Genomic DNA, 13,123 nt, shown 5'->3' with positions numbered 1-13,123 from the left:
TTATTTATTATTTTTTATCGATTTAGTTCTGATAACATGATAAATAAATGAAAAAACAGTAAAATACCTACAAGTTAATAACCAAAATTATTATTGCAATTAACTACATAATAAGACATTTCAAAAATTTTGTTCAAAATTATGTCCATCTGCTCGAACACAACTATTAAAAACTTTTAACAGATGAGCTTGGGTCACTTGTAGGAGAGTCCTTCTTGTGATAGCGGCACACGCTGCACTAATTTTGTTAATGAGATCAGCCATATCTTCGATAGGTTCTTCATAGATAACGTTTTTTAGGTAGCCCCAAAGAAAATAATCTGGTGGTGTAATGTCCGGGGACCTCGCCGGCCACCTTACCGGTCCATTAGTACCAAACCATCTATTGGGATATTCTCGGTTCAAATACCTCGTTACTATTTGGGCATTATGTGCAGGCGCTCCATCCTGCTGTAGCCACATATTCATTCTAGTGTCAAGAGGCACTTCTTCTAATAGTTCCGGAAGTGTAGTTCGAAGAAATCTTAAATAGCGATCTGCATTTAAAGTTCCTTTGTAAAAGTAAGGTCCAATAAGGAATCCATTTAATATGCCGCACCAAACATTGACACTAAAAATTCGTTGGTTACCTCTTTCTGTAATCCAACGAGGATGGTTTTCGGACCAAAAACGACAGTTGTGTCTATTAACGATTCCATTATTTTGAAATCGACTTTCGTCGCTCCATAAAATTTTCGAGAGAAAACTTGCATCTTGGCTATACAAATCGGACAATGTCGCTAAGTAATACATTCTTCTGGCATAATCGCCTGGTTCTAGTATATGAACTAGTTTACTTTTGTACGGGTGAAAAGAGTTTCTATGTAGAATTCTCCACGAAGAACTTATGGTAACACCGGTATTTTCTTTTATCTCTGATAGGGATATCTTGGGGTTATTATCAATCTGCTGAATTACAGCAGCAGTATTTTCATCATTTGTAGCCGTCCTGTTCCTATCTCTTTTAGGTTTTATGATGCTGCCATATTCTCTTAAGTTTTTACATAAACTTGAAAAGGTTTTTGCATCGGGGACTCTTCTATGCGGATAACGCCTTGCGTAAACTCTTTTTACTTCTCTACAATTGCATCTGCATTCTCCAAACACCAGTAACATGTCTACTTTTTCCTCATTGCTAAATTGCACCATTTTCACATAATAATTCTTAGTTTTTTTTTAAACCGAACAAATTTGGATATTTCTTGTGACAAAATGTGACAATTTTTTGATACAGCAATAACAACTTACGTTTGTAATTGCACTTAAAACAACTGCGATAACAATGGTTGCCATAGTAACTAACACTCGTAGCATACTTGTAAAAACGGGTAAAGTAAATAAGTTTGAGTAAATAACAAAAAAGTTCTTAAATAATACGTACTTTTGTATGCACGTATTTCCAAAGTCTCTGCAATCGAATAATCTTTCGACGCGTCGCGACGCCCAGCTCTTTGCAGGCGTCAATTTTTTTAAACTTTAGGAAATATCTACTTGACCCCACACTTTGACTACTTTTTACATAAATTAAATATTTCTTTTCGTTTTGGAGTTATTGGAGTGCGGAGTTTTAAGTGAAAAACCCTGTATATATATATATATATATATATATATATATATATATATATATATATATATATATATATATATATATATATATATATATATATATATATATATATATATATATATATATATATATATATATATATATATATATATATATATATATATATATATATATATATATATATATATATATATATATATATATATATATATTTTCACGTATTGATTCACGGATGGAAAAATGTGATGACACTATATTCCGGGATATCATCCGTTCGCTCGTTGAACTCCGACTGGAATCCTGCAAATCCTGCATCCGACTGGAATCCTGCAGACGTTTCGCCAAAATCTCACTTGGCATCTTCAATGCTCGCGCTCCGAAAACACTTCGAACACTCACACACAGTGCATCAAAAGTCGTTATCAGCAGAGAATTTCGTGTTTCTCTATTAAAAGTTGCTGTAATGAAATCGTCCTGTTTCATTATTTGCCGAACAAGGTGTAGGAAGAAATGAAACTCAGCGCGTTTTAGGCCAATTGATATATTAATCTAGATATAATATTGACAAGATCCTGAACGACGTACATGTTCGTCACACACAGATGTCAAAATTACAACAGTTACGTCGTATACCCTAGAAACTAAGTGTATGAAATATGTTTAAGTCGGACTTGCGGACCTACTGGGGGCTTGGCTGGAAAAAGGCCGCCAGTAGGAGAGCAGCCGAGACTGGCTATGCCTCTAACGTATGGACAGCTCCGCGATGGATAATAACTTGGCCAATTTCCGCGCCTGAGTCCGAGACGTTCCGTTCCGACGATCTTCCAATGCTGGAGGATCGTCCGAACTAGCGGTCTCATCCGAAGTGATCCGTCGAGACGATGGTACCAAAGCACTACACTTTAGGTCGATCGAAAATAACTATCTGGTTGGGGAGGTGCTCCGGTACCATCGCCAGGTGGTCTGGTTTTACGTCTTAGCGGTCGTATTATCCCCATTTCTGAAACAGTCCCATCCGCTGGCATCGACAGTTCGCCCCCCAAAGGTTACACCTACAAGAGCTGTTGTAACAGCAATCGTTGGGTCGGTGGTCGCAGTTGCCACCCCTTCTGACACATGCGCGTCTGAAAAGGTAAATTATGGAAGAAGAAGAAGAACGTCTGCAAATGGAAACCAGAAGTCACAACCACATCCAGACGGCCATCAAGAGGGGGCCCAGCAAGTTTATTATCTCTCGTTGGTTGGAGAACAAGGTGAATACGAAATCGGATCGAAGGTGTTGGGAGAGGAAACGTGGTGAATCTTCGGGTTTGAAGTTATATTTCTTAAGGAAGGACAACAGTGCCAAGTGTGGGATTACTTTCAGCCTCGTTGCCATTGGAAGGTTTTTGATGGAATGCTTAGTATCTTTAAGGTGGAAATTATTAGACAGAAGAGAAAAGGTAAGGGTGTTTTAATTCTAGGTTCAGTGACTCGTGTTGAGATAGCTATAGAGCTCTGTAAACAAGAGAGTTGATAACCGATGATTTTTGGCACCAAGGTCTAATTTTCTATGGATAAGAATATCTAAGAATGGAAGGTTGTTATTAGTTTCCAATTCAATGGTAGAACGTATGGTAGAGTGTATACAGTTATAAGGTATAAGAAAAACTACTAAGGTATCTTCACTGACCACACATCAAAAGTTCTAAAGAAGTATAACGTCAAAACCAGATTTAGCACAAAAGACAAAATTTCATTTGAGACGCCAGGAGTTTAGAGCATTCCATGCATATGCGGCAAAGAATACATTGGAGAGACCGGACGAAAAATATCAACTAGGCTCAAAGAACACGAAAGAGCCATACGACTAAGACAAATAAACTCATCAGCTGTTGCCGAACACAATCACGAAACCGGAAGGACAACAGTGGCAAGCGTGGGATTGCTTGTGGTTTGTGATGGATCGCTTAATATCTCCCATATGGTAATTATTAGAGAGAAGAATAGATATGAGGTATAAGATAATTTTACTGATATTTCCGCTTAATTATGACTGGGCCTCCCTCGAACACATCACTACAACATTCACACGTTTATAGTGCAATACTGTGTATTTTCTTAATACGAGGCACGTTCAAAAAGAAAGGTGACTTTTGTAATTAGGCGTTCGATCTTCGATGTATTTTTTGTTATGTTGGTACACATGTCCTTAACATATGTTCACAGTTTTCAAAATTTACTCTTTTTTTGTTCGACAAAAGTGTCAGACGTGTTTTGTATGGTCTGCTGTCAAAAAAAAAATTAGTTGTGTAAAAGCAAGCAACAAAACACTTAAAATGTTGATAACGGCATATGGTGAATCTGCTTGGAGCAAAAAAAGTGTAAAATCGTTGAAGAAGTGAATGAAATGATGTGGAGATATCGATAATGATCAATAATGATCCTGATATCCTCAAAAAGCTCATAATTGGTGACGAATCATAGGTAAATCGTTATGGCGTCGAAGCCAAAGTTCAGTCTTCTCAATGGAAGATTCCAGAATATTCCTTGAATATAGTGGCGTAGTACGTCAAGAGTTGTTACCACAAGGTATTACGGTCAAGAAAGAGTATCATCTTGAAGTTATGCGTGGGAAAGCAATTAATAAATTTTACATCACGGTAATGCACATGCTCAGTCTTTTTGGCAAAAAAATAACCAGAACAATGCTTCAGCCGCCATATTCACCGGATATGGCCCACTGCAACTTTTTCCTGTTCTCAAAACTCACGAAACCCATGGGTTTTGGAAAGATGTTTGGAACGATTGATTAGATAAAGAGTAAAAGAACGCTAGAAGTACTTAAGGCTATACCAGAAGTGCTTCGAGGACTACAACTTTTTTGTAAAACTTAAAGGTCATCTTACTTTTTGAACACCCCTCGTATAACTAGGATTTTTTGTGCGTGCCAGAACGTCGACTACAAATCAAATCGTATCGCTCTACATACCGAACGCAAACACTCAAAATATTTAACGATGTCATCTTCAAGATCGATCTGAAATAAGGATGGCACCGTTTCAGTGCTCATTTAGCCTCGCTTAGCTAGAAAATAACACAACCAAAAAGGGCAAGGAAAATGAACACGGAAAACCCAAAAAAGAAATTGGCACATTTGAGTATCATTTTGAAATAAGCAGAAGAATGAGCTCAAAAAAAAGATCAACTAGACATGCAAAAATTATTGGAAAATAAAAATATATACAAAGAAAAAATAAAATAATATAAACTAATAACAACTTATGTCTGGAATCCGTAATATTCTGTGCAGAAACAACAGGTAGACCTATTGACTAATCCTTTAATTTCTTGAATAAAATTAAATCTCCAAATGATCTGTATGATTCGATTACTACTTGCCTTTGGTCTAAAACTTACCTGGAGACGCACATTCAAAAGATCACGCTTAGGACAACAATTGCACTAGGTAGATGCAGAACAATGTGTGGAAAGAACTGGGACTTAAACCCAAAAATGAGCAGTAGTGAGACCAATGTTAGCGTATGGGGCGATTGTCTGGTGGACAAGAACCATGCAGGGGGAGGCGATAAGCCGGCTGAGTAGCGTGCAAAGGCTAGCTAGTCTGTGCGCTACGGGCGCCATGAGCACAACGCCCACTGCAGCGCTGGAGGTCCTACTGAACATCCCACCAATACAGATCTATATACAAGGGGAAGCAAGATCCTCAGTATATATATTACCGCAAGGCCAGTCCCCAATAATTGCTGGACATAGCACGAAACATAGCAAGCTTTACTTGGAGGTAAGGGCGGACAATGTCCTAGGGCTGCCTACGGACAGCACAACCCCTAAGTATTGCTTCGTTAACCACTACAGGACTCAAATCCCAGAGAAGACTGGGAAAACGGGCCACCAATCCAGGCAGAAATAACCTGGTATGCTGATGGCTCAAAAACTCAAGAAGGAGTAGGAGCCGGAATATATGAACCCAGGACGAAAAGGAAAATCTTTATTCCAGTCAAGAGGAGATGCATTCGAAAGCTGAGCATTATCCTAAAGAACAAAAAAAAATATCGACGGTACCTAAAGGACAGAGTTTTAACCCATTTCACTCGCATAAAATAAAAGAAACACAAACAGCTTACGCTAGGCATGAAATTAAAAATAAAAGAACAAACACATAGATTAGCAACCACAGATATAAGCTGAAATGGAGATTTTCCGGGCACAACGTTAGAAACGATGATGAAAGGTACATAGGTACAAAAAACATAGCAAGGGATCGAGAAGAATGGATACAATTAGGGGAGGTATAAATTCATTATTTGACGAAAGAGACTGAGTGTAATTATTATTATTCTTCTTCTTCTTCTCTCTTTCACTTTGAAATTTTTCATTTACTTATTAATGTTATGGCAAATATCGGGTTTTATTTAAAAAAAAAAAGTCCTTGAAGATGACGCCGTTTGATTTTGCGGTTCCAATCACATCGATGTGGTCATAACAAACGTTAAACTCAGCGAAAACGAACGTGGTGAAAGTGCGTGCAACAATTCTGTCATTTTGCATACTTCTGAGCGGGTCGAAGATAACCGTCGATGTCGTTCTCGCTGTAATCGTTCTCGGTGGCTTGCGGATAGCCCGAATCTGCAAAAAAAGAAAGAACGTCACTGTCCCGGCGCATCCGCCACAAAACTAACAAGATCGCTTTCGAAAAATCGTCGCTGCTGTCGCAAGTTGTAGCGCGTAGCGCGAAGCAGTTTTTTATTATAAAAGGAAAGACCTTCGCGGTTTCGTGCGGTAAAGGGACGCATTGTTTTTCTATCGTGCTCCTGCGGACCACTATGGAACTTTCGCAAAATCGATGTAATTTAATTGCGCATGCACCCTGTATAAAATGTCCATCACAACTTGTCGAACTTCAAAGTTACAGCAAACATCGGTAAATATTAAAATTAGTACAAATAATAGCGTTGTCGTAGGATATTTTTTCAAATATCTCGCGCCCTGTATAATTGACGAAACCTGAAACTCTCTCACGACACGGTTTACGATACTGTTCAAATAAAATTATCCCATCTTTAACGGTTTATCATTTATCGCCAATGATTTACTTACAAAAACAGAAATTTTTAGGATATTTTAGATTTTTTGACAATAAACGACACACCCTGTATATGATGAAATCATTGTTTGAAGTAGAGGTTGGAGCGCTGGATTTTCCACGTTTCCTGGTTCAAGCATTTTTTGAAAATAGTAAACGGTTTTCGCGGGCGCCGTAATAATCGATGACGTCATCGCGTCTTCACAGCCCACGAAATAAAGATTTCAATATGGATTTTTTCAAATATCCCGAGCAGCGTATGTGATAGACGAAAGCGAGGTTGGCCTTTGTCAAAATTTACCAAAGTTAAATGCCGGATTATGTCGTCAAAACTGTATATGGAAGGGCGAACTCTACCTTTCAACAACGTAAGTATTTCCTGTCGCTAAACTTGAACCATCTCATTTTTATGAACCAGCAGCGCAAGTTCCTGAAAATTATTAATTACGTAGATACTTATTATGTCAATGCTTTTCGGTATTTCTGGAAGCATCAAAACCCATCATGAAGTTAAAATTTATGCGCCGCAGATATGAAAAAAGTTTGAAACTTTTCCTCTTTCCAAATGAATTTGTGGCTCTTCTTCTTTGCGCTTAAACTCGATAATCTATATAACTTTTTCGCGTTATTTGGATCGAAAAAATCCATTCATTTTAATAATTACTTTTCCTCTCTTATAGGATGCGTTTTGTATTCAATGAATTATTTTGAACGTGACTTGGATAATTTCTGGATTCTCTAGGAACAGTTAAAAAAAATGGTTTTGCGGAGTGTGCCAGTCTTATTTTTAAATTAGGCTGCAAATCGTAGCCATCTTCTGACCCCTTAACAGAGGTAAAACAAGTTTTAGAATTCTACCCACGTAAATCGTTGTCCAATATCAGTGAACCTTTATTAATAACAATCCCAGATAGCACACAATATCCACAGTAAATCCGGTCAATGTCCCATTCAAGTCGCATGTTCCGGGACATGTCGAGAATATTCTTAGGATATACGTTAGCATATATACTAAGAATATACTGTAAAATACATTCCAGGAATATCCTCTGAACGGATAGCTTGCGGATTTACTGTACACGATATACCACAGATATCCTCTAAATAGTGGGAACATTAGAATAGAAATAAGGGATAAAAGAAGTTCAAATATGAACAACTGAGAAGTAAAATACTCAGATTTTTTAGATTTGTGGTGTTTTGGGAGACATTTTATTGGCAACGTTTTTGCGCGCGTCCATATCAACGTCAGCGTTGGCAAGTTCTAAATAAAAAACGGAATCAAACTTTCAAATTCAAATTGTTTTTATTATTTGTTGACACGAACGACACGACAAACGCTTTTTTAATAAAAATACCACAGAAAATACGGATTCATCTAAGTATAAAAATTATGAAGACATACATTTTTTTAAAAGATCCCATTTGGCAACACTGTTCGGCTGCAACCAATGACGCAACTACTAGCGGTCGCGCCGTGCCGGACTCGTTCGAGTCTGGTCGGCTTCTCTTCCGCCTCGTTGTCCGCCATCTTTTCAGCCTTGTTTTTGATGGCGGTATACGGTATCCGGCGTCTATTTTGAGTATTTTGTGTGCTGTGATTTCGTTTCAGGTATTTTTTTGTGGTATTATTATTACTGAAGAACTAATAATTAATGTAAGTAAAGCTTTATGGTAATATACAACATAAGATTTGACAAATTCTAGACTGAACGAACCATTGTTGGGTAGTCTACTAAAATCATGCCTTGTTTTTTATTATTTTGCTAAGTCAATGATATACCAAGAAAACCTGTCAAATAGTTATTCTTTTAGAGGTTAGTTCAAGATATAGTATCTTACTCTATATTTAAGATACTTGCTCTATATTTTTGTTATATTATATACCTATCATACAAAAATGTGTATAAAGTGTGTTTTATTAATGGTATCAATCGGCAGTCCTTTACTTTTACCATCAAAAGCAAAATTAAAGATTAAATATTAATTTTTGTAGTCGTACAACCAATTGAACTACTGAACCATTACCTTTCCAGTATTTCTCATAGGTTGTTGAAAACAACCTAGTAAGTAAGGTATATCTATATAAGATCTATAGCCTCACAGTCGGATATACTAACGACGTCTCAACTTGTATAACTGGATATCCTTAGTATATCCTAACAAACATCCTACGAACATACGTATCTGATACTGTGGAGATGTTTTAAGGATGTCCCTTAGCTGAAGCAGTATATCCCTAGGATATATGCTATGTCCCGTCAGATATCCCGAGTACGTCCTCGTGCTGTTTGGAATGGGCAATGAAAAACATTTTGTTTAAACTGTATCGTAAATTATGTGGAAAGAGAGTTTCAGGTTTCGCCTATTATACAGGGTAGTCGAGATATTTGAAAAAATATGAGAAAGTTTGAAAAAGTTTGCCGTAAGTTTGAAGTTCGGTGAGACGTGAAAGTCGCTTTATACAGGGTGCGTGCACAATTGGAACAAGAATAATCGGATTTGGATTTTGTCTGTTCTCTGCTCTCCGACGAAGTTTCATAAAAACGCGAATAACTTCAAACTTGAGCTATGCTCGTGAAATTTGGGTTGATTTAAAAAGCCCACGGGGCTCATTAGCTTATGAGAAATGAAAAGAAAAACGTTTACACATATTGTACATATTTTCCACATATTGTAGATATCTTAAACTTGCAGCTATCAACTTCAGATCTGACAGGGATATAGAAGTCTATACCCTCACTTAAATTTTAAAAGCTGAGCACCATTAAAATGTGGAAAGTATTTCTAAAAAATTTTTGAAAAATTTTTTTTCGCCTAGTTTGGCTTTCACAAAGAACTTATTTTCTCCGAACAAAGCGAAAAATCCGAGACACTTTTATTTAAGCATGTTTTCGATTGTATAAAGTGTTTTTCAATTATGGACAAAAATCTAAAAGATCCTGAAAATTGTTCTTTTCGTTAGGAAATTATTAAAAAATTAAAATTATTTAAATTACCAAAATTCGTGAAAAATATGGCAATTTTATTAATACAGTCTAATAGACAGCTTCGAGAGCTATAATTCTTATATTTATGGTTTTCGCCTGTGACACACGGTTCTAGCGATATTTGAAAAAAATCGCACTCAATCTAGACGTCATTTACTATTACAAAATACTGCATGGTTGTAGAAAATAAGTATTTTCTCGAAAACGATTTACTCTATTAAAAAAAATTATAATTTTTACTTGTGTCATTTTTTGGATTATGGATAAAAAAAACATTTTTGTAGGTAAATTGTTAGCCTTAAATGAAAAACTCTTAAACATGGGCAAATTTGTTTTAAAAAGTGTCGTAAATTGTGTTGAGAGATAGAGAGAGAGAGAGTTTCAGGTTTCGTCTACAACTTATACAAGGTGGACGAAATATATGAAAAAATATGACTGAAAATTACTGGTATAATTTTTTTTATTTTCGAAAGTTTGCCGTAACTTGGAAGGAAGAGCACAATAAAATTACATCGATTTCGCGAAAGTTCCCAGAGAATTCCCATTGGTACACAAATGATCAGTATGATTTTTAGATTTTCGACTGTTTTTTCAACATTGCTATGAAACACGATAAGTAATCGAAATTTGCAGCTATCGTCTTGAAATTTGACACACTTATGGAACCTGGCTCCGTAGCGAAACCTATTGAAACTGAGGTAGATAGGAGGTCGGGAAGTATTTTTTAAAATTTGCACAGCAAATATCGAAAAAATTCTTGAACCAAAAGACGAGCGAAATCTAGACCAAAAGCTTTTATTTTTGATGATTTTTTAGGAATGTACAGGGTACGTCGGTGATTTTGAAAATAACTGAAAATTGGGCTCCCTTTATAATGATAATTCACTACAACTAGAAGGCTGTGATTCAATTGTCAATTTCTTTTACAAAAATGTCAAATTGGCAGCTATCGATTACAAATTTGACGGAGCTCAACACTAGAAATCGAGCACAGTCAAATTTCACCAAGCATTCTTTTAAAAATTTAGATTTTTTTTGGGTTAATTTGGCTTCTAGAAAAAAAATATTTTCTCGAAAACCGTTAACACAGTCGTCAAAATTTTTTAACCAGGAGACGCGGAAGATTGGGCACTGTAACTTTTATTTGAAGCACTTTTTCGATTATACACTGGGTTTTACCATGTAAAAATTGTTTGTTGGTTCTCTGTTCTATGATGTCTGTTCTCAGATCTCTCTTCTCTGTCGACGCTCCATAAAAATGTGAATAACTTCCGAACTTCGGCTCCTTTTAAACCACTGGACACATGTTTGTGACAAATGGAAGCGATCAGATATTGGCGTCCTTCATTTTTGTTGCGATTTTCGTCCGTTTTTTGTACATCGCTATCAAAACACGATAAGTGTCCGAGATTTGAAGCAATCAAAATTATAACAAATATAGAGTTTAGTTCCGCAACGAAGCCTATTGAAACTGGGGTGGGCTGAGGGGTCTGGAAGAAAAAAACGAGAAGACGCGGAAGATTCGGCTCGACAAAATTTTATTGCTGAAAAATTTTCAAAAATATGCAGGGTACGCCGCAAATTCAAAAAAACTGAAAGACTGTACTTCGGGTGCCAGTTTCTTTTGCATGACAATGTGGTCCACATAAACAGCCAAAAATTTTTGCATTTAAGGTTTTCACCTGTTGCGCAGGGTGTTCAAGATATTAAGTGCTATATACGAAAATTAACAGGTGTCTTAAATTTGCAGCCACCGACTTCAGATTTGGCAGAAGGGTAGAAGTTCACACCCGCATTTCACCTGTTGAAAAAGGACTTACTCAAGTCTCGCAAAGTATTTTTTTTAATTTTGTTTTTTTTTTGGTATATTTTGCCTTCCAGAAAAAAAATGTTTTTTGGAAAACTATTAACCCGATCGGCAAAATTTGTGAACCAGCAAATGCGGGAGATCCGGGACCACAACTTTTATTTCATTTTCATTTTTCCATTATATACAGGGTTTATCAATTATAGACAATCTAAAAGACCCTAAAATTAGTTCTTATATTACCAATTGGTTTAAACTGTGTTATAGGCCACATCGAGAGCTACAATTTTTGAGTTTACAGTTGTCGTCTATCACATACGCTGTTCGAGATATTTGAAAAAATCGAAATAAAAATCACCATTTCTCGCCCTTAATCTAGACGCGATGACGTCATTTACCAAAACAAGTATTTTCTTGAAAACCGTTGACTCTATTGAAAAAAAAATCATATACCAGGAAACGTCGGAGATCCAGAGCTATAAACTCTACTTCGTACATTGTTTGAATTATATACAGGGTGTGTTGATTATGGGCAAAAAAATCTAAGACATCCTAAAAATTCCCGTTTTTGTGCGTTAATTATTGCGGATAAATGAAAAACTGTTAAAGATGCGACAATTAGATTTGAACAATATCGTAAACTGTGTGGAGAAAGAGTTTCAGGTTTCGTCAATTAATTATACAGGCCGCGCGAGATATTGGAAAAAATATATCGACATCGCTGTTATTTGTACAAATTTTAATATTTAACAAAGTTGGCTGAAACTTTGAAGTTCGGCGAAGCTTGAAAGACACTTTATACAGGGTGTATGCACAATAAAATTACATCGATTTTGCGAAAGTTCCATAGTGGTCCGCAGGGGCACGATAGAAAAACGATGCTTCGCTCTAGTACAAGAAACCGCGAAGCTCTTTCTTTTTAAAATAAAAAGCTGCTTGGCATTAGGCGCTACGAACTTGCCTCTACCAGCTTCGAAATAAATCTTTTTTTGGTATGTTTCTGGTTATTTTCAAACGGAAACATGGTTGAATATGTCTGATCTGCATTGAGGACCTTCGATTTTCTAACTTCACGCCCAAGTTCAATAGTATCTCTTTCTATTGCGAGAACGTGTCCTTAACCAACCGAAACGTCAAATGACAAACAAAACAAACGAGAATCGGTAACTCACCATCCTCGAACAGAGGGGGAGAGATTGAAGAGACGTTCGTCAGCAGCTCTACCAAAATCAGCACGCAAGACGCCAGCAAGAGCCAGCCGCACCTCATCTCGTCGGGAAGACGGCCAAAAGCAAACTAAAACAACTTGTAGCTGGCGGACAAATGAGCGACGCCACCGTCGACTCGTCTCTTCGAGAGCATGCGTCCATATACACGGCCACCCACGACTTTAATCGCCCTTTTTGTGTCACTCGAACGCGTCTGGATAATTATTATCCGCCCCGAAGTGACACGCGGGGTCGCGTTATTCATTTGTTTATTTAAGAAAAAAAAAACAAAACCGACGAAAATAAATAACGACTAAGATTTTCACGAAATTATATATTTTTACATGACAATTGTTTCGGATAAATAGAGTTTACTGTTGTCTGGATTTGTTTTTTATTTATAATTTAACCTATAATGGACGGATT

The 13,123-nt window shown here is 36.7% G+C and overlaps 1 protein-coding gene across 2 annotated transcripts; it reads right to left on the bottom strand.

The window, feature by feature from the left end:
- Nucleotides 1–2,142: 2,142 nt before the first annotated feature.
- LOC132704577 (U8-agatoxin-Ao1a-like) lies at nt 2,143–12,800 on the bottom strand. 2 transcript variants are annotated; one of them, XM_060674664.1, is made up of 3 exons: nt 12,662–12,800; nt 6,160–6,235; nt 2,143–2,766 (listed from the first exon to the last, which is right to left on the bottom strand). In XM_060674664.1, the coding sequence occupies exons 1-3, from the start codon at nt 12,756–12,758 to the stop codon at nt 2,595–2,597; spliced, it is 345 nt and encodes a 114-aa protein (XP_060530647.1). In that variant the 5' UTR covers nt 12,759–12,800; the 3' UTR covers nt 2,143–2,594. The 2 variants fall into 2 exon arrangements, with proteins under 2 accessions (XP_060530647.1, XP_060530648.1); XM_060674665.1 differs by having other exon boundaries at nt 2,143–2,730.
- Between the last annotated feature and the right edge of the window lie 323 nt (nt 12,801–13,123).

The sequence above is a fragment of the Cylas formicarius genome, unplaced genomic scaffold (assembly GCF_029955315.1).
Source record: "Cylas formicarius isolate icCylForm1 unplaced genomic scaffold, icCylForm1.1 PGA_scaffold_7__23_contigs__length_41026272, whole genome shotgun sequence".
NCBI classification, from domain to species: Eukaryota; Metazoa; Arthropoda; class Insecta; order Coleoptera; family Brentidae; genus Cylas; species Cylas formicarius.
This window is presented reverse-complemented; position numbering and strand designations above follow the sequence as displayed.

Coding starts and splice junctions, on each gene's coding strand:
- LOC132704577 (XM_060674664.1), bottom strand. CDS start 12,758: ATGAGGTGCGGCTGGCTCTTGCTGGCGTCTTGCGTGCTGATTTTGGTA. Junction 6,236..12,661: donor TCCCCCTCTGTTCGAGGATG/GTGAGTTACCGA, acceptor CTTTTTTTGCAG/ATTCGGGCTATCCGCAAGCC. Junction 2,767..6,159: donor TATCTTCGACCCGCTCAGAA/GTATGCAAAATG, acceptor TTCCATTTGCAG/ACGTTCTTCTTCTTCTTCCA.